This window comes from Protomyctophum parallelum (assembly GCF_964188405.1).
Source record: "Protomyctophum parallelum genome assembly, chromosome: 14".
Lineage (NCBI taxonomy): Eukaryota > Metazoa > Chordata > Actinopteri > Myctophiformes > Myctophidae > Protomyctophum > Protomyctophum parallelum.
In genome coordinates this window covers 18131190-18154229 of record NC_139709.1, presented here as the reverse complement: position 1 = coordinate 18154229, position 23040 = coordinate 18131190, and the positions used below count along the sequence as shown (strand labels likewise).

Below are 23040 nucleotides of genomic sequence, written 5' to 3'. Positions count from 1 at the left end.
CATTGGAACTATCCCATTGAGATAGAATGAGCACTTCCGCATTCCATTGTTACAATTGGAGTCAATGCTAGTGTCGCCACTCTCTTACTAGATTACTCTGAATGCCACTCTGATTGGCCAAAATTCACATCAGCTGTTACAAGTCAAGTCAAAGTAGCAAGTCCACAATGACTCACGGATGGACACGTTGTGAGCTTGTAGATCTGCTATTTTTGATACACAAGACCTTTCTACGGCGCAGCATAGCACGTTACGTTCACAGAACACAGAGGAGAATGGAGCGGGGAGGAGGAATGAACGATGCGATGCTTTTCATTCAATTCAAGTTACAACCACAGTTCCTTTGGTCTTTAGAAGGAGCTACAAGCTAGGAGGAGGTTATGATTACATACTAGGTTTGCTAGATAGCAGGTTATGAATCAGATGATCAACTACTTCACTCCATCGCGACTATTATAACTATGATCGCGCGGCATAGCCGTTTGTTTTTAATAATGCCGCACGCCTGCACTTTTGTTGGATAAGCATGAAGAAAGATGAATAAGAAAAAGAAACGTGAAATCACAGCAAGAGCTACTGTAGTTTGACTGTCACCAAACTGGATAATATTGGGCAGAGTGAGGAGGGATTCCTGCTATACTTTACTGTACCGGACGACACGTCTCCAATCTAACTTGTTGAACAAACTACAGTAATAAACTCACCAATAGTAAAAGTATTTACACACTGTAGTCCCCCATGTCCCCATTGAGCGTATGAGCCTATGAGCGATATGCTTTTTGAAAATCTGTCTTGAATGCTGCCACCGCCGCCCACGTACAGTAGGCTTGTATATGATATGAAAACAATCAGCCAGGAATGGATTAGTAGTACTTAAGTTGGAGAACTACCAACACAACAACAGAGCTCACAGTTGCATGTCTGCTGTAGAAAAGCAAAAAATATATATATAATATTAACGATTACTCGATTTTTGATTTAGTGTCGACTATCGTTTTGCTAGTCGAACAATCGAATTTTATGTTAATGCCCTACTATACAATAATGTGATTTCTGTTGAACAAATTGACCTGTACATGGGTGATATTAAATATGGTATGTATAATATGTTGTAATTTCTTCCATCATGGCCACAATGTGCTCATAATGACGCACTCAAACCCAGAGCGTGATGGACCACACTATAATAAAGCATCAATTATGCAAACAGTCAAGGGGTTGCTAATTGCCAACTGCCGTGACTATATGGCTAATAAAGCCATAACACAGCCATACCAGATTAATTCATATTTCATGTACTGAATTCCAGTTTCTGACGTTTCCGTGTTACGAAAATAGTGACACACACACACACACACACACACACACACACACACACACACAGGGCGTATGAAGTCTCAAATAAAATGTTAGCTTTAATGAGGTTCAAAGAGTCTTTAGCACAGAACATAGTGTCCTTTTTTCACATAACTTTTGAAGTGAATATACATTTGGGGAGGAACTCTGAGTGTTCCGATATAGAGCACCGGTCAGATGGTTATTGGCGGTTGTAACATGATCTACATTTTGTGCAGACCATAAGATCATTCCACCACAAGATGGGATACGTTCCATCTTCAGATTCAGGAGGCGACTCTTGAGAGTTCCAATATTCAATCAATATTTAAACAAGCACAAAAACAATTCCTTCTCAGAATTTGTGACTCTTCTTCGATATATGGGGGTGGATAGAGAGGCCACCTCGGAATCATAAGGTCATCAGTCTGCCCGCCCCTGGGCTGCCCCAGTCTACTGTATGTCAACGTTTGATCGATTGCATATTTGTATTATTTGTTTGCCAAAAAAGTTACACTTACACTTATTCAATAATGCTAAAAAGGATAACACAAAAAGCCCCAGGGCGACATTGGTCCGGTGACGTCATGACCGAGGTAGACGTGTGAAAGACTAGCTCCGCTGAACCTATTTACAAAATAGCCTTAAAACTAATCAAAACCTAACAAATGAATACGAAAATATACTGAAATGGTCGTCAAAGAATGGTGAAAGGCAAGACTACGAAAAGTTCGGGCAAAGGAAACACAGAGGAGTCTGAATTAAGACCAAATACAAGGCAGCTGAAGCTAACGCAGCTAAAGCTAACCGGTGAATCATTGCAAGCCATGGCTGTTGGAGGGAACGTGGAGTCGGAGATGCTAACAGAGCTGCGGAAGCTCCGAGCTGAAAATAGTGACTTTTATAGGGACACAAAGACCTCATTGGGCAGACTGGAAGCATCCATGACTGAAATAAAACAACGGATGGACATGTTGGACCAGAGAGTCGCTACGGCAGAGCAAAGAGTAAGTGACGCAGAAGACAGGAGCATGCTACATGACAGAGCATTAGCTTACTTGCTAAAAAAGGAGTCCAGCCTAGCTGCTAAGTGTGACCAAATGGAAAATATGTCACGTCGAAACAACATCCGTGTGTATGGCATAAAAGAAAACGCAGAAAAGAATGATATGCCTGGCTTTATACAAAGATTCCTGTGTGAAAATTTGCAATTAGAAGAAGAACTGTCCGTAAGGGTGGTGAGAGTGCACAGAGCCACAGTGCCCAAACCGAAGGAGCCGACAGCAACACCGAGATCCATAATCATTCGCTTCCTTGACTATGGGGTAAAACAGACAGTCTTGGCGCAAGCGTGGTCACAGGGAAACATCCAGTATGAGGGAAGGAGAGTGGCATTTGACCACGACTATTCACAGAATCTACAAAGAAAGAGAAAGGCAGTGTGGGAAGTGATTAAAAAGCTGAAAGATAAGAAAATCAAAGCCCGCACCATCTACCCGGCCCAAATAAAGATCTTCTTGGACACCGGGGAGAAGGTCTTCCCATCTTTACTGGATGCTAGAGAGACACTGAAGCAGTTTGAAATCATCGTGGATGCAGAGGAACAAGACATGTTCGACAGGGAGCTGGCGCAGGACGGGTGGAAGACACAAGGAGGGAAAAGAAGGAGCCGTCAACTGAACCTGGAGGACATCAGAGCCATAAAAAAATGCAGTCCATTGAATCCCGATGACAACAGACTCACCATTCAAGATGACGACCAAGAAGAATAGCAACGGACATTAAAGTATCCCAGCCAAGGACGTCTAGGACAGAGAGGTATCCAGATATTCTGAATCACATCTATGAACGTCCTGGAGGTCAGTATCATCTGAAGGGATGTTGCGACGAATTGAAACATTTGTTAGTATAATAAGAATTTAAGGTAAAAAAAGAAAAACTAAGGCAATGGTTATTATTTGAATATAGGGGAATGCTTTGGGAGAGGGTGGGAATGTGGGAGGGGGGGGACAGATAAAATGTGTAAAAATGAAGGTCAGTCCACAAGGATTTGTTAAGTTGTTTTTTTTTGTTTTATTTTTGACTGATGTGGAGTTTGTGAATAATATATGAAGGGGGCGGCAGGCTAAATACAGAGGTATCATTTTGGTTTGGTTATTAATGACAATTATGCAAATATATGTTGGGTAACAAGTGTATTTTGGGGACAGCGAGACATGGGAATATCCTCGATATGGTTTTATTTCAGTATCATCAAGGGGGGTGCTTGCCGAGGGGAGGGGGGGGGGGGGGGGCTAAGTATCCCTAGTATTCCTCTTTTCTTAATTTCAGATAGGTTTTAGTGGGGGTAGAGGTGGGGGACCAATGCATGCTCTAAGAGATATGCGAATCGAGCAATGGGACGAGGGCGACATCAGGAGGTGGCCCGTTGCAGCTGCACTCTGTGCAAAACAAGAGTGTTTTTCTCTACCCAGGGTGTTCCAAGGGGTGTTGTGTGTTTTGGTTTTTGGGTTGGAGCATTCTACGGGGAATTTTGATTGTTGTTTTTATTTTTCAGTGTTTATACAGCTTGAATTCATTGTGTGTGTTTATGGTGCAGAGTTGGGCTTGTGTGGTGAGGAGGGGAGGCATGTAAAAATGAAAAGCAAAGAATATGGCAGGTTTAAATTTTATTAGCTATAATATAAAGGGTCTCAACAACCCTATAAAAAGGAAAAAGATACTTAGTCAATTGAAGAAAATGCAGTGCTCAGTGGCTTTGATACAGGAAACTCATTTGTCTGAGATTGAACACTCAAAACTTAAAAGAGAGTGGGTAGATCAAGTGTACGGAGCGTCGTATGCGGGTGGTAAGAAGAGAGGGGTGGCTATTTTATTCAGTAAATCGGTATATTATAGCAATGAGCAAACCTTCCAGGATAAAGAGGGCAGGTATATAATGGTGGTTGGGACACTAGGAGGCATAAAGGTCATCATTTTGAATGTGTATGCCCCGAACGAAGATTGCCCTCTGTTTAGTAAAAAGATTGCTGCATTAATTGCAGATAAAGGAGAGGGGTTTATAATCATGGGAGGAGATCAGAATTGTACTTTGAGTAATAAGTGGGATAAACTACCGTCATCAACAAAAACTCTATCCAAAAAGGCCATGGGTTTAACAAACGTGATGAGGGAGTTAGGCTTGGTAGATGCATGGAGACATCTCCACCCAAATGAAAGGGATTTTTCATTTATGTCCCAAGTATATGGCAGTTATTCTAGGTTGGATTACTTTTGTGTGTCAAAGAAGGATCTTTTTCGTATCAGAGAATGCACTATTGGACAGATCACTATTTCAGACCATGCCCCAGTTTCTATGAAAGTTAGCTTTGAGTCAGTTAACCACTTAAAGTACTGGCGGCTTAATACCTCATTATTATCAGATGCTAGTATTAAGGAGGAAATAACGGGTGCCATTCTGGAGTACTTTGCTATAAATGATGATGGGATTGTTTCACCCTCAGTAGTCTGGGATGCAGGTAAAGCCACAATCAGAGGGAAGATTATTTCTATAGGAGCGAGAATAAAAAAGCAAAGGCTTGCAAAACAACAAGAATTGGAAAACAAAATAAAAGGACTAGAAAAAGAACACAAACAGTTTGGGAATGGGAAAACACTGGAAGAATTAAAAGAAACCAGAGAACAATTAGATGAGCTATTAACACACAAGGCCGAGGGGGCACTTAGGTATACTAATAGAAAATATTATGAGATGGGGAATAGGGCGAGCAGGTTGTTGGCCTTTCAACTCCGGAAGGCCCAATCTGGTCGCGCTGTGGCTAAGATCAGACACCCCGAAACCAACCTGGTTGAAACGCAGCCTAAGCAGATCTCGGATGCCTTTGCAAAATTTTACGAACAATTATACAAGGGGCAAGAACAAGAATTTAAAAGAGAAAAGATCATTGAATTCTTGAGACCCCTTGAATTAAATAAATTGGCAGAGGGGGAAGCATCCAAACTAATAAAACGCATCACTGAGGAGGAAATAAGGGAAACAATTTCCAACTTAAAAAATAATAAATCTCCAGGAGCAGACGGTTTTTCAGGGGAATACTACAAGGTTTTTGCAAACGAACTTTCTCCCAGGCTATGCAAATTATATAATTCTGTATTATCAACAGGGGATCCCCCAAAATCATGGTCAGAGGCCATCATAACGGTATTACATAAGGAAGGAAAAGACCCCATACAGTGTTCTAGTTATCGCCCAATCAGTCTTCTGTGCGTGGACTACAAGATACTAACCTCTATATTAGCAAATAGAATTCAAAAGTACATTAAACGATTAATATCCCCCCAGCAAACGGGCTTCATATGGAAAAGACAGGGGACAAATAATATCAGGAGAGCATTAAACATACAGTCACTAGCTGCAAGGGATAAAGACCCATCGATGCTTCTTAGCCTTGACGGTGTCAAAGCATTCGATAGATTAGATTGGCTCTTCTTAGAAGAGACTTTAAAGGAAATGGGTTTCAGAGAAGAATTTGTTTCTTGGATTAATTTGCTATATAATAATTCCAAATCAAGAATCAGAGTTAATGGTCACTGTTCAGATTTTTTCAGGGTTGAGAGGGGCGTAAAACAGGGGGACTCATTATCCCCGATTCTCTACGCAATCAGCATAGAATGTTTAGCTGAAGCTATACGCCGAAATACTCAGATCCAAGGCATTCCAGATGATGGAGGGTTTGTCCACAAGGTGGCGCTATTCGCCGATGATGTTTTGCTCTTTATAAAAAATCCAATTCTCTCTATTCCCCCACTCATGAAATGCCTGCAAAGTTATGGTTCCGTCTCAGGTTATAAAATTAACGAAAGCAAATCAGAGGCAATGATGATTTCTGGGTCCTGGCCTACACAACTAAACAATGATGTAACATTTCGTTGGTCTAAACAAGGGTTTAGATACTTGGGAATTGTAATTACACCAAATCCTACACAATTATTTGAGGCAAACTATACAAAATTAATTAGAGCCATTAAAAATGACCTGGGGAGATGGGATGTTCTTCCTCTCTCCTTATTGGGTAGAGTTGAAACGGTAAAAATGAACGTATTGCCTAGACTTCTGTTCTTGTTTCAGTCCTTGCCTGTCAGAGTTCCCATCTCCACCTTCAAGGCGCTGGACCGAATGATTTCTAAATTTATTTGGCAAAATAAAAAGCCCAGAATAAGGCTCAAAACACTTCTTTTGCCAAAAAATAGGGGAGGCCTAGGCCTTCCCAATCTAAAGCACTACTATTGGGCGGCTCAGTTGACTGCAATTGTAGCATGGATAAGTAATGATGAAGAGACAGTTTGGAACCAAATAGAACAGAGCACAATTAAAGGGGTGTCTCTGTCAACATTACCCTTCCTTGATAAAAAAACAATGGATAAAAACAAAATTAAAATAGGAAATGAATGGATAAAGCATACGTTAAAGGTGTGGGAAGCAGTTAAGAAAACACTGTGGGGACCAGGGTCAGTTTCAAGGGCTATGCCAATAGTGGGTAATATTGATTTCCTGCCATCCATAAGCGATACTGGATTCAGTCGCTGGGCTGATAAGGGGCTTAAAACCATAAACCAGTTATTTGACGGAACGATCTTTAAATCTTTTGCTCAACTCCAGACGCAATTTAAACTCCCTTCAAGTGATTTGTTCAGGTACTTCCAGATAAGACATTATATCACAGACCATAGAGAGAGAGAGCTGGTTAGTAAGACTCCAAATGATATTGAGATGTACTTCATTGGTATTGCAGAAAAAAAATTCCCGACTAAAAAACATGTTTCCAATTTATATAAAGCACTGGATGACGTTTCTCAAAACACATGGTATATTAAGGATAAATGGGAATTGGAACTAAATATAATTATTGAAGACAAAACCTGGGAGGATATGTGTGAAGGCTGCCACAAGGGAATAAATAGCCAGATGTGGAAGGAATTCGATTGGAAACTCATAACTAGGTTTTTCAATACTCCTCTGGTCATCTCCTCATATGTGAAAACACCATCCATAGAATTGTGTTGGAGAAATTGTGGGGAAATCGGGGACCATACACACATTTTTTGGGACTGTCCAATAATATCAGGGTTTTGGAAAAAGGTTAATAAGGAAATCGAAAAATGTTTAGGGTTGAATATTCCTTTTGGTCCTGAGTTATGTTTGCTTGGTATTATACCAGAGGAGGCGCGTGCATGGAGTTACATATTAAGGATACTTTTACTGATTGCTAAGAAGATGATAACAGTAAATTGGAAGGAAATAAAGCCACCTACAATAACCCAATGGAAGCAGAGACTGAAGCAGGTTTATATAATGGAAGAAATGACCGCAAGGTTACAATTAAAAATGGACAGTTTCATACTTAAATGGACTTCTGTGATATTGTATTTGGGTGTTTCAATATATGTGTAGAGGTTGTTGGATCTGTAAAAATGTCATGAAGTGGTTGTGTCAAAAAACAAAAATGCTTTTTTATAATTGATTCTGAAGTGTACTGTGAGCCATGTCCCCAGTTCCTCTCCTGCCTAACTCAACTTGGAAATGCTGTACTATAGTAGTTATGTCAAGCTGTTTTTCTTTTCTGTTCTTTTTTATGTATGTTTTTTGTTTCTTTCTTCAGTTTTTTGTTTTCATTGATTCGTATGTTTTAATCGTGTTTGATCATTCTTATTATTTGGTGTAAAAAAAAAAAAAAAAGAAGAAAACTTTTGAATAAAAACAAAGTTCAAAAAAAATAAAATAATAAAAAGCCCCAGGGCATTCCCCATTGTGCCCCATTGTGTTTGTGTGTGTATTATATATTTTGTTTTTGCAAGCTAGAAGACTCCAGAGGTCCAGGTGCTCTTTTATGGCGGTTTCAAGGAGGATAGGGAGTCACACTTTGTGCACCCGCTTCAGGATGTTTGTAATCAGCGAGCCGAGCGTTGCCACGGCCACCAGACCAGACTCAGCGCCGTCTGAGTTACGTCACGATAGGCAGAGAATAGTAAATATCAGTAGCCCCTAGTTTCCATGCCCCGACAATAGAGTTGCAAATGACACGTTCAGCAGGGGGAGTCCTTGACCAGGCCATGTCTGCACCACCCTGCATGCGTGCAGTCCGGGGGAATACAGCCAAACACCACAATGTCCAGTATGCCAGTATGGCCATATTAGCCATATTCCAACGTCCTGATAACGGTTGATTTCGTATATATTTAATACAGTGATAACGGACGAATCAGCTGCTTTTTGATGGCTGTTGATAGGACATTCCACATTCTGGTGGCATAATAGTGGAATGAATTAAATCTGGGGGGGAATGAGAGCATTGGAGCTCACTCCGTTGTTGTGCCCTCTTTTTTAGTAGTCAGACAGGTACATGGGTCCACTGAATATCTTGAAGACCAGACCCAATGCAAGTTGCTGTACTAATGAGCAGGGGTTAGGAGAGTCAAAGGTGTGAGGTTTAGTAGTAACTTGATGGGTTTGTTTTGAGAGGTCTGAAGTTTTTCCTCTTAATTAGGCATTTAGCAGACGCTCTTAATCCAGAGCGACTGGATATGGAGATCAGCTATTCTTTGAAAATAGTTAAACATGTTCATATTTAATACCTGCAGACAACATTTTACCTTGAGTCACACAGAGTGCAATAATAACCAAACAGGTCGTCCTTTTCACTCGCCAAACGTCACTCCACTTCATCTGAACAGCATTTAACCAAGAAAACCGGCTGGCAGATGTCGTTTATCATGGAGGAACTGAAGGGGTGGGGGCGGCAACACTTGTACCTAGCCAGAAGCTAATGCAAACACATTGATATTGGCCTTAAAATATTCATAAACAAATATGCTTAGTGGAAATGTTATGCTCAAAACGCTCCAGACGTTTTTTTTAATCTTCCATCTTGTTCCAACCTTCCAGTAAATGCACTGCAGTTTTGATGAGTCACTTAGGGGCATAGCCTACAGTCTGAATTACATCTTGTCGTACGACCCGTTTGCCGCTCGTAGGAAATAGCAGGTCGACCAGCGGCCTAACGGTGCGAAGCGTTGTTAAGCTTGTAGATCTGCCCCTTTTGGCCAACGATAACGGCATGAGACTTTAATTGGCATCTTGCTGTGCACAGTGTTGCGGTTCCAGTAAGATGAAATGTCTTTAACTACGCTAAAGATATTTTTTAAATGTAATAAATAAATTAAATAGCTGCTTCTTCTTTTTTCTTAAGCTTGCCAGCACTTAGTGTCTTATTGGCTGGATGCCTGGGCCAAGTTTGCAAAGCTATGCACGCCTCCACACTTGTCAAAAACTGTTTCTCATATTTCTTTTAAATATAAAACACTTTTCTTTTTTTTATCGTTTGAAAATTATTTATGGTAGCACTCAATCTAGGAAGAACTGGCAGGTGTGATATTAGACATTGTGGGGGGCGTTTGGGAATTGAAGTTTATCGTACTACTGTTGCACAAATGAGACATCATTCTGGATAACAGGCACGCACCCACGAGTGCCTGCAAAGTAATGCATTGTTAAGCTACAGAAGCTTTGTGTTTTCTTTTTATTCCTAGCAGACAGGAGAGGACTGCGTTAAAGAATAACAAGGCAAACACACTGCGTAACACCCCGGGGAGATGACTGTTCCACCAGGTACAGAAAGCACTAAAGCAGCCTCAAAACTGTTGGCTCTCTTGGGAGTTTTGTGATCTATCTTGTGACTTACCTGTAAAGATTTGTACAGATTTCCTTCTCTTAAAAGGCCTGTACACTACTAAAATATGTATCATTGGGTATATTGTTATAGATCGTCTCTGTCAGGTGGAAACCTCATTCAGTATGTACAAAACTGTTACTCAAAAGTAATTTACAAATAAATAAAACACAGAAAGGTAGAATGTGGAGAGGTTTCTGCCCGACAGCGATATCATCTTGTTTAGCCTAGTTCCTCCCCCGTTCCATTTTTTCTCCTCTCTTCAACAGATTGAATGCCACAGACCTGGCTGGCACCCTACTAAATATTTATCATTGGGCATTATTGTTGTATATCCCGTTTTGTTTTTCAGTCAGTTATGACTGTGTGGTCACAACCAACAGACTTTGTCCTCCTGCCTCACCAGAGCCTTCTCTCCCAACCAACCCGTCTGTCTCCTTTGGCAAGTGGAAATAGACATTAGACAGTAGACACTACTCCTATTTAAAAAACTAAAAACTACAATACTTATAACTAAGATATTAGCTGCAAAAATACACATTATCAAGATATTAGCTGCAAAAATACATATTATCAAAAAGATCGACATTGTCTTCACTATACATTTCTGTCCTGTTGAGGTTGGTGTATTCACAATGGGCACGCTACCCGAATCACAATAAACATTTTTTATATGATGGGAAGTAATAATTTTATAATAATGATTTGGTCCTCCTCACTCCTTGGGGTGTTTTTGTGTCACTGTATATTTGCAATTACGTGAAATGTGTCCTCATTTACTGCATTTATCTATCCTACTAGGAGCAGTGAGTAGCCATTCTACGGCGCCCTGGGAGTCATTTGGGATTAAGAGTCTGGTCTGGGACAACCACTGACACTGTCTGTCGACTGTATTGATAGATGATCATGATCATGATAATATATATAAACTATATTCTTTGGGTAAATCCCTGAGTTGTACATATTGGTAGCAATGTTGCTGTTAAATGTTAAACGCATTTCACTTGAATAATGTTGATAAAACCGCATCGGAATCAACAGTGCAGAGCAAACTTTTGGACCTCGTGAGCTGTGTGTGTGTGTGTGTGTGCACGCACGCACACACACACAGAGACAGTTATTTAATGAAAATCAAGATTTAACATCCTGTCTCGCTATAGCGCTATCACAAACATTTTGCCCTGTGTAGCCTGGCTATTCCTGTGTGTGTGGCGTGCACGCAGAGTGAGAGGCGAGAGAGAGAGCGAGAGAGAGTTGCGTCCTGTGTCGGTCTCGCGCTTGTATCACGGTATCCTGCACGTGCGTGAGATGTCAAAATGAATTGGAATAAAAGCCTATATGTATCGGGTCTGGATCACATCTTGGTGAACTCTTGCCGTGTGTGATCCTTAGTCTGCGATCAATCGTTTAGTGTGAAAGCCACAAGGATAATATGACAGCCGATTTAAAAAAGACTCTTGTAGTGTTGTAATACTTCAATAGCTATTGAAAAATAGCAGATCTACAAGCTCATATCGCGCCACCGAGTGGCGCGATACGAGCTTGTAGGTCTGCTATTTTTGAAAAATCGAAGACACTTTTAGAATCTGATCTCAGGTCAGAATGGGTTAATAATGAAACTGTCAGGATATAATAGACATTTTTAGAATCTGATCTCAGGTCAGAATGGGTTAACCACATCGGGCGGTCTAGACTCTAGAGCAGTGGTTCCAAAATGTATTAGCTTAAGTCCCAAAAAAGAAATTAGACGTTTGCCCAGGACACAAACTAGTGAAAATAGCAAGATCTACAAGCTCAGAACACGTCACTTCATGCTGCCTTGTGAGCTTGAAAGGGATTTCACTACTTCTTAAACATTTGCTTACTAATTTATGGATTTTTTTAGATTTTTCATTGATTTAAATTTGTTTTTAATTTTGGGAACTAGTGGTGCAGAGGAGTCATTGTCAACTCCTGCACATCAAGGTTTATATCTGGCGATCGAGGAGCATCTGTGCCGGGGCGACAATTCTTTGTAGTTCTTGCCGGTAGTCAGCCATTAGTAGCGTCTGATCACATGCCTGAATAGTATGCTGAATCAGTGGGACAACTCATCAGAGAGCTCTCTCTCCATTTGGCTATTCAGCAAGTCACAGCACGAGTGGAAGTGAACAACAAGCTCTACACAGTGTGAGTATTTCACTCACATAGATCACCTGAAAGTAGATGTGTGCAAACTGGAAACATGACTTGGACAGCATGCACCCGAGAGAAAGACAGGCCAGAGAGTGAGTGTGTGAAACAGACAGACAGACAGACAGACAGACACTTATCTTAATAAGTGTCTGTCTTATTAGACACTTATTAGATGACGTCCCCAAGAACGTCATCTGCTATGTTCGTACCTAAAGCTTTACACCAAATATGAAACGGTTTAGCCGAAAATCACCTGTCCTGGTTGCTAAGCAACGCCTCCGACACCCCCAGCACCAGGATCTTTGCACACGGCCCCCATAGACCTCCATTCATTCAATATAGGGAATATGCCCTGGCAGGGTTCAACTACCTTCTGCCGCCACCAGGTGTCAGACAAAAGATAAGGAACGCACACAGCTGTACATGCATGCTATGGTTTTCTCACACCTATCATACAGCATTACAACATGGTCACAATCTCTCTCAAACAGTCCTAAAACCAATAACATCAATATACAAACAGGCTATAACAATCACTTCATAAGATGGCACCTTTGTGGTATTTGAATTAAGAATTTGGAGATGAGAGGTCACACACACACACACACACACACACACACACACAGTGTAAGTAAATGATGTGTGAATGACGATGCAATGAAGACGAGTCCCGTTCACTCACCATCAGCCCAGCGGTCGAGATGCTGAATAGCAAACATAGTAGAAAACACCACAAGCTCCGCCTCCGGGGATACCTCTGACCAATGGAAGAACTGCGTGACAAAACAGTGAGCAGAAATGTGTGAAATGTCAGGCGATGAAACGCATTACAAAAGTGTTTGTTGGTGTGACCAACATTTCAAAACACAACGTGGCCTTACTCATGTCAAATATTTTACACTTACAGCTTTAAGGTGTCCTGGTCACGTTAAAGTATTGTATGAACTATGCAACGATTATTATCCCTCACACCCCCAGCAAAACAAAAACCTATAAAAAACAAGCTGTGTGAGAGAGTAAAAACAAGCTGTGTGAGAGAGTAAACTCCTGCTAAATGCCAAAAGCAGCTTATTGTGAGGAAGGTAATACTAATGAAGGAATGTGATCCGTGGTATAAGTCAAAGAAAATCCTACGCTTCAAAATAGAGCACAATCCCAGGGATAAAAATAAATCATGAGGTTATGAAGCAGGGTAAAAAAAAATGAAATCATTATCAACCGGATTGCAGGGATAACCAAAGCATAGTGCCTAGTCTCACATGACTGGAACAGAGTTTATTCATTTAGATTTTTGGACAACAATGCAACCTATGAATACGATAAAAATGTAGATAATAGTATCCATTTGTATTATACTGTTGATCATTATTTATCCAGTGGCTGGATCCGCGCATTAAAGTATTTCCTTTACTTATTGAGAACTCTCCATTATCAAATCAAGTCGGCATTAAGTTTGAGACTTGTGTTCTTATCAGTTTCAGTCTGATCCCAAAGGGTAGCTAAAGCCAGTCGGATAAGGTTGGGTTCAGGCGAACAATACAGTATAATAAGTACATATACTGTATTATTTGGTCAGGTCGGATAGAGCTCGGTCTACGCAGGAAAATATAATAAAATAAAAACGAATACAACGAATAAAAAGGTCTACAGCAACTCCCCAAATCAATGCACCCATTAGCCAGATAAACAGCTTACAAGAACCCCCCAAACATATATATAAACAAATTACCACAACATACAGTATTTGTCTTTTGGTGTGCCATTTTTTCAGTTTAATCAAATTGAGGGGTTCTATTCCAGACTCCGATTTGAATATGTGTGTAAATGTAAACTACACTGTACCACAGTGTGCACTCTTGGTGAAGGACAGAGGGATAATAGCAAGGTTTATATTTATTCACTACTGTATCAACGAAAGTTGTGGGCAGACTCAGAGCATTCACACATCGTGCCTAGGGTTGGGACAGACCCGGTTCCGAGATTGCAGGTCCGGATCCGGTTCTATCGTTTTGAGAACCGTTTGCGGAACCATTAATAAAAAAAAGTCTTCATTTGGCTCCGCTGTGTGACTGTCTGTGCATGCATGCAAGTGACCGTGGTGACGTCACCCTATCTACACGAGTGGGGTCGGGGAGGATACGCCCACTGTTCTGGAAGAATGTGTGAATGCTGTCCAGAATGGCTCTGTGACCGGCGCAAGCGAGACAAAGCCTCGCGTAACGATACTAATATCACTGCGTCGATAATCTGACAATAATATGCATTGCAAAGGCAGATGAAGGCCAGCTAGTGGCTACACCAAGCCAAGCGAGACAGTGAGTGTAATGTCGAAGAGACAGTACAAACCGCTAAAGTGGTACATTAACAAAGAGGGAAATGACTTTGAGCACGCTAAGTGTAATAAATGCAATGCCATATTTTCCTGCAAAGGTGGTTGCAACTTGCACGTCCACAATGAGGAAACATCTCAAAACTCAATACACAACATTAATCTATTCTAGGCATATGAAAGTTTAAAGCCATGACCGCAGATCAGCCACGTACAGTCGGCGGGGGAGGAGGATGATGAAGACGCAGAGTCTGCAGCTGGTTCACTTTCCCCAGGCTAGTAACATTATAAAATAGACCAAATACTAACTTCTACAGAGCTTTTTATTAGGCTTATTGTACAACTGTTTATTGTGCCAATGACTCGACGTCTGTATGTCTGTCTGATATTTTATGAATCACGTTAACTATAGAGCCATAAATCAAACAAAGTAAATTTGTCAATGCAACTCAACTGCTTTTAAATTGGCTCTAAATTAGTCTCGTGACCCAGGCTTTAGGTGAATATATCTGCATGCTTTGAATGATTGATTACTTTATAAACAGTTTGCATAAATAAAGCACAGGAACATACAGGTCTGCTAAGAGGATTTAAAACAAATTGCAATAATTATATTGTTGTGGTGGCTGGTGGTGGTGAAGTCTAAATAATAGTGCCTACCTCATAATTGTAAAGTGCAGTTAGCCTACAATAAAGCAGATTTGTACGATTTAATTTGTGTTTATTATGTACTTGTATAATATAAGTATAATGTATGTCAGAAAAAAGGGGGACTAAATAATATTAGAAACAGTTAAGAGGGAACCGGTAAAGGATCTGGAACCGTCAAAATCATAACGAGTCCCAAACCTTCTGGAATGCTCTCACTGTTATTATTATTCAAGTATTTGTATTGAAGTTTGCACATAGGACAGGACAGACAACAGATACATGACAACAATCACAGAACAAAACAACAACACCATGCACTCCCTCCAACTGTTTGGTGATTTGCATATTTTACAGTTGGGCACTGCCACATATTGATTGTTTGATCATAAGTGCAGGCACATTTACACTGTATATTCTTTGCTTCCTGTGTTTGTTTTGTGTTCATTTGTCGTGAAGTGTACAGAGAACCCTTGGGGTGATGTTGCACTACAAATACATAAACTGGGAAAAACTGAACAATTTATGTTATTTAGTTCCGCTGCCGTCATAGTCACTTTGTTGTAGCAGTAAATAGTTTTTCTTTGCACTCCATTTAGGTGACAATTTAGCCCGTCGTTTGTTGACTAGGTGGTTCATGCATTTACTTGTTCTTGCACAATTTGTAAGTCACTCTGGATAAGAGCGTCAGCTAAATGCATAAAGATTGTAAAGTGAATCCAACCCAGTGCCTGGTTTTTCTTCAGCCCCTCTCAGGTATCCTTGCTGTCTAACTCTGTATAACCAGACTGTCTAGGAAAGTGAACTGTCTGCTGCCCTTTAGAAGAAAACAAATGTGCAATGAAAGAAAGTGACTAGCTCAATTTCCATTAGAGGGAGCGGATATACCTAGCAGGTGTATGTATGTTGGTTGAGGATGCACGCATGGCCGAGTGTGCAGCCACAACAATTCCACCGTTTTTTTTATTCGCTTTTTTACCATTTTTTTAAAATTATGTCAACTGATTCCTCCCCACACACATTGCTGTGTTGTCACTGGCTCACCTGCCATTAAGGAGCCTTCAACGGGAGGACGTAGAGTCCTACTCCTCACGCTGGCAGGTGCTGCCCCCAGCTCGTAGGAGTACACATAGTGACAAAAACCAACCTCCCCATACACCCGGCTTCCCTCCCCTGAACACGGGCAAATGGTGCTCGTATAGACGCTCAAAGTTACAACATAACCGGATGCACCGCGGTGGATTCGAACCCACTTAGAAGTACATTTATTTTGAGTACACCAGTCAAGTCAGTAATGGTGCATTTCAGTTACAGGCTTTGTACATTTGTACGCTTTGTGTGAAAGTTTTGTTCGCACAAAGCCTAAAAGGCATTATGCAGAATTATAATTATTATTTATCTGATCCAGTGTTCAATGCCAGAAAACACAATAAAAGTCATTAATCCCAATTATTTGTATAAAATGTCACGATCGTTGCCTGGTTGGTTGTGGATACAGAGCCTGCAACAGAGCTTGAAAGTTGTTACTGTCGGGCAGAAACCTTGTATCTCCATGTTTCATTTTTTTGGTGTTTTTGCATGAGTTAATGTCCTACTTAACTCTTAATTGAATTACTTAACACGTTCCCCGCCGTTCCCGTAATAAAGTAAATAAAGCTTTGGTCTGGCCATGTTTTGATCTGATCGAGTTGACAGCTGAGTCCCGTTAGCATGCTGGTGTCGAGTGCGACATTGGACCACGCCATCTTAAGTTGCGTTCTATGTGCTGCTTTTAATGGCCTTTATCTCCAAATCGAATGAATATTGTTTCTGGTCAAAACAAGGTTTTTCAACGGCCGACAGCCGGCTCTGTGATACTGGCGGTCAGGTTTTTTCTGCACCCAGCGAGAGAACAACAACAAAATACCCTATGGCCTAGTTTATTTTCACCATTTAAAAAATGTTTTGGACATACAAGGTTTCCGACCGACAACAACAAAGCGTAATACTGCATGTAGCTTTCAGACACTACGAATATTTTAGTACCGAACAACCTTGCTGTTGGCAAAAACAGAACAGAACAGAACAGCCTTTAGCGGTGGTATACAAATGGATTTGCCACTTACACTTTCCTGCAGTGTGGGCATCTGGCCAGCGTCCTGTCTGTAAACTCTGTCCACTGAAAGGAGAAAGGCAACGAGAGGTGAGGCACCGCTTGATGTTGACACTGCTGGAAGTCATTTGATCGCCAAGATAGAGGACGCGAACACCCACACCACATCTTTTTCACACGTCTTCCCAAATTGTATTGACCGCATTCAAGTTTGTATTAACAGCTTATAGAAATTGCTATCTATGCTGGTTTTGCTATCCATGGCAATAAGCATCGAATCCTCCAAAAACAAAAGAGGCAGGTGAATGAACATGGAATTTACTGCAGTTCGCTTATAACCCATTTATTGTCTATGATCTCTGCGGCATGACAATCAACATATTGAAGAAGACTTACAATATATAGTCAAAGGTGTGAATAAACAAAGCTTTCGGAAAAGTTTTCGGAATCGGACCTAGGAAAATGGTTTGAGAGCTAATGAATTGTGTTTCAGATCAGGGTCTTAAAATAAGACATCATCATCACTGTTTCTATGGAGAGAGAACACGTTTCCATGGTGAGAGAGAAAAGGCTTCATACCAAGAAAGTGTTGTTGCAGTGTCCACAGCATACTCTGGCCCCGGCCGGCTGGGGGTCAGGACTGGCAGGACCAGGGTGCACTGGACCCAGGTTAATTATCCTCTTACTAGAAAGAACACACACACACACACACACACACACACACACACACACTCTGCATGGATAAAAAGCAAAAGAAACATCTCACGACTGAAAGGTTGTGTCTAATCTGTGATTAATAATTAAAAATAAAATAAAAAGCTGTGCGTGACACAAACACCTCAGCAGTCACCACACGCTTTCATTAGCATTCACATTTGGGGCGGGGGGGCACTGTGTGGCTCAAAGTTTAACCACTGTCAACCACACTTCCATATTTTCATGTCAAAGATCACAAAATTGCCCCGGGCCGGTGGCCTAGCAGTCTGGGCAGTTAAACTGCAATGCAGCGTGTTGCGGGTTCGACTCCCATCCTGATCCTGACGATCTTTGCTGCATGTCACTGCCCGTCTCTCTATCCCCATTTCCTGTCTACATACATAGCAATAAAGGCAAAACAAGCCGAAAACAATATCGTAATAAGTTTATGCATTTGGCTGCGGCTGCGCCAGGGACCACTATCTGTTGGTAAAATGTTTCAAAAATATTCCAAATTGTTCACCCTGGCTCACAACGTGTCCTGGAACCCCCTCAAGGACCGCTGGGGGTCCCCGGACCCCACTTTGAGAACAACTGGGTTAATGCCTAGCTTTACACCTTCCGTGAAGGCTCCATTCCAAACAGTACAGGCACTGTCAATGTGATATCACAGTCTCACACTTTACCACTGTAGCTCGTATCCACTAAATGTTTCTGTCAGGGGAATGGACTGTGATGCTGGAAGATGGACAGTACAAAAGCACAACGGCACAGCAGGAGGGCTAGCAGCTATACGGCAGACAGACAGCAGTCACTTGTGGCCGTTTTAAATCCACAGACGGATGTGTGTGATCTTAAATCACATGAATGGAATGACAACGCTCGACCACAAACAAACTGGAGCTGGTTAGGATTCCTCGCATATCTCTGCCCGAGGCACAAAATGCTAATGTTTATTTTTAATAATTCATTTTCGTTAAAAAAACTATTGTAGTCACAAACAATTTGCATTTATAAGTAAGTTAAGGATAGTCTTAATGTGAAGTAATATAAAATGCAATTCTTGTTTGTTTTGTTCTAATGAGGATATTCTTTGCTTGCTTACATTACCTCATTATGCTTTTGAAGTACCAGTTATAGCACATTCAATGATGTATTTGCACTTTCATTCGTCTGTTGCTTATCAAAACACAATCAACAGTAAAGAATAAAAGTTCCACTTTTTTATTGCATTCGTTCAACATTTGCTGGTCATCAAAACGTTGAACACTAATAACAAGAATCATATTTACAGTTTAAATGTAGAAAAACAAGGTTTCTGCCAGACAGATACGATCTGAAATTTGTATCTGCACAGACCCACAGTGATCCCGAGAACACAACCATCTAGGAGGTCCTCCCCGCAGTCATTTTATTTGGCAAATGTGAATTTTGCTAATGAACTGGTATTACACTGAGGCTGAGAAATGCTTCTCGCCTACCAGTGAATTGTCATTTCCCCCGAAAGGAAATATTACATCAAGCAAAATCATAATAGTCTGTGATTAATAACGCTGTGACTTATCACACATTGTCTTTAGATGAGAGAGGGAGTCAGACATTTGTATTTTCAAAGTCTTCTAGTGTATGGTAGATGACAGATGTGAGAGAGGGTGACAGACGTCAGTGTTTTTCAAAGTCTTTTCAAAGTATTCTAGCATATGGTAGCCAGACAAGAACTCTTATCTTACCAATTATATTAGGCTCTCCAGCACAGTCTGTTCAGCTGTCAAACCCTTGACATGATCATTCCTGGTTTGGTGTCTTTTGCAATACAAATCACAAAATGTTTTTTAACATCTAATTGGGCAGTCGATTTGCTGGAAGTGTTGCTCCAAGGGAATTCTTTGGCCTTGCTTTGGCAAGAATTCTTGACGGACTTGGCCTTAAAACTTTTCTGCGTCAGACACAAGTTGCAGTTTGCAAATCATCTTGTCAATAATTCGTTTTGCACTGAAAAACTAAAATGTTGCCAGACAATTGATTTCCATCCAAATGGAACATCTACATTGTTTACCTATGTCGATTACCATTATCCTGCTGTGTGCCACCCACTTAAAAAGCTTCCGCGGTGGAGAACACAATGCAATGTGCAAGGCAGTTACTGACTAATTGGCTCGTGGACTTGCTGATTGCTGAATCCTGATTGAATTTTAAATGTGCACAAATGAGCCACCTGTACAGGGTACAGAGAGACACTGTCACCATAGTCTCTTGAAACAGCTTGAGAGACTACCGTTATCATCATTCACAATACATTAAATAACATTTGACCCTTCTCAGACAATACTGAAGTAAAGCTGTGTGAATGAAGTCGTTTTGTCTTCATACAACACTTGGAAAGTCTTCTAATCTATGTTCAGGGCAGAGACTTAATTGTGGAACACATTTTTCTTACTAAATGCTAGAGATGTCCCGATACTGTATCGATATCGGGAAAAGTATCGGATTGGCCCTTATTTTATTTATCGGTATCAGTGAATATGCCAGTCTAACCACCGATCCGACACAGGGGTAAGGGGTTGACACTATGGCAGGTAAATCAAATGTTGGGACATGTGGAGTTTGCTTTGGAGTTGCCCAAACTGCAAGTGAACATTTGAGTGAGGAGTCTGATATAAACACAACACGAGATATATAGCTAGATAGCTATAAACACAACATGAGATCACGACACTGGTATCGGTATTCGGTATCGGCTAACAGAGAAATTCAGGTATCGGGATCGGATCGGAAGCGAAAAAATCGGGACATCCCTACTAAATGCACACATACACACATCCCAAGTTCTCATGCTCTTGTTGAGAGAAACAAAATCTATTTCCTATAAACCTTTAGATTGGATGGCTCATTTCCACAGACACACACACACACACACACACACATACATTCCTCTCACCAGTACGGCCTGGGACAGGCAATCCTTTGGGACGTCACTTTGCAGATGAGCAGACAGTTACAGGGACAGCGCACGTATTTCTTTCCTGCCGGAGCATTCTTAATGGGCTGCAGACAGAGGGAGCCAGAGGCACATGACAGAGGATAGAGAGAGAGGTAGAAGATGAGAGCTCCGCTATATCACAAGCTGGAGGAGATAACAAGGCAATTACTCTGGCCAGATGAGAATTAAAACAATAATACAGAGGTGAGGGGGGGGGGGCAGATTCAGTGAGATATTGGAATGGTCTCTACACTTGCATTTGCTGGAACAGGGCCAAAGCATTATATAGCACGCTGATTGTGTTCCCAACTCTGTGTTAAAGCATGCTTAACAGGAGCAGGGATTGCATTTTTCTACAATTCAACTGGCTTTGAAGGGAATAATGACATGGTGTTAACCACTTAAGCCCATATACAAATAGTGAGTAGATCGACTATTCTCGTAGATCAGCTGAGCTGAATGAAGCCAGTTTGTGAACCAGTGAACTACTTGTGAACTACTGAACTACTTTGTGAACTACTGCAATTTTAACCTACTTCACCCTACTGGCTTACCTGTCTCAGTGAAGTACCCGACTCTCCACGATGCTATGTACTGTACTATAGCATGGACACTGTGGTCTCTTTACTTTACCCATGTGCTACCCAATGCTAAAATATGAATGTGACCACCAGATTCAAAGTGGTAAAAACTCAGGCATGAGCTAAGTGCTGATGCATAGCTTGCAGCACTTTGATGTGGATGGAGACGCAGGAGAACCGGACATGTGTCCAGTTGTCCACATGTGTCCACTGTCCAGCTATAAAATAGGATTACCCTTATAGTAGTCAGACAACTATTCCACAATCTCCGAATGCTATATAGAGTCTGGAACTACATCTCCCGAAATCCGATTAAGGAAGCTGCCATTTCCGTTCATGAAAATATATTTTAAAATATCTTTAGAGCTTTTTGTTTTCTTTTTTCCATTTCTGCTAATAAGCAAGATAATTATGCTTAATGATTTCCATTTATATGATTAGGATACATTTGCGCAAGTGTAAAGACGAAACGGAAGTGGCGAGGAGGCTCCACTTCCGCTTTATATTTTACTCATGAAGGCTCTTCCGTTGCTCCAAGAGTGTATGATGGAAAATTGCAAGAGGCAACAGTCTGGCACGCGAGACTACCCTTATAGTGAAACTTGGAACAGAAATACATACACTCACATAAAGGATGTAAGGTTAGTAACCAATTAGAATCAGAATGTGTGGTTCTTGTTATAGTAGGAATACCATGTTATTATGTCTTTGTTAAATAAATGATGATAAATGACAGCATAAGCCAGTCGGAATTTTCATTTCAGTTTTTGAGTGGTGCAACCACTCCTACATCCAGCAATGTCCGTGTACCTAGGTAGGTAGGTACCTGTATGTGTACCTGTATGTATGTATAAGTGAGCACGAGTATGTTACTTATTTATACCAGTAGGGGGCACCAGAGTACAGAGAAGAAATTGGAACGATACAGAGAAGAAATTGGAACGATACAGAGAAGAAATTGGAACGATACAAATTGGAATGATACAGAGAACCAATAGACGGGAGTTGCACCACTCGGTTCACACTGGTGTGATTTTTTTTTTATCGCACCGCTACCAGTGTTATGAGCGAGTACAGGACACAGTTGTGAACCGTAATCAATTGATATTAAAATAGGCGTCCAAAGGCAATCTCGGCACAGAGGGCATTTGGACTGGGAGGTGTCAAAAGGGAATATGTGTGTTGATAGGCTCACATACACAAATTCATATGATTAATCTGATAATATTTAAGTATCTGTTCTTATAGTTAAGTTTATGACCTGCCACACACACTTTAGTAGAAAATATTAGTAACCTGTTAGTGTGGCATAAAGCAATTAATTAATGGTCATATCTGAAATGGGGACTCAATTTTCCTCCTCTCAACTCGCCAGTTGCAGTCCTGTCCATCAGTGTGATGATGGTCTACTACGCCCTCATTTGGCCAAATTGGAAATTGTGATCTTCATAAAATACTTTGAAACTGTTTCACTAGAA

The 23040-nt window shown here is 41.0% G+C and overlaps 1 protein-coding gene across 1 annotated transcript in view; it reads right to left on the bottom strand.

Moving 5' to 3' along the window:
- Positions 1 to 23040, bottom strand: part of pip4p1a (phosphatidylinositol-4,5-bisphosphate 4-phosphatase 1a) — a 29156-nt gene that overhangs the window by 3581 nt on the left and 2535 nt on the right. Inside the window, exons 3-6 of the mRNA XM_083782191.1 lie at positions 20940 to 21046; positions 17885 to 17990; positions 17319 to 17371; positions 12919 to 13009 (exon numbers count right to left, since the gene is read on the bottom strand). Of these exons, the coding sequence (XP_083638317.1) occupies positions 12919 to 13009; positions 17319 to 17371; positions 17885 to 17990; positions 20940 to 21046 (357 nt within the window). The remainder of the gene's footprint in view (positions 1 to 12918; positions 13010 to 17318; positions 17372 to 17884; positions 17991 to 20939; positions 21047 to 23040) is intronic.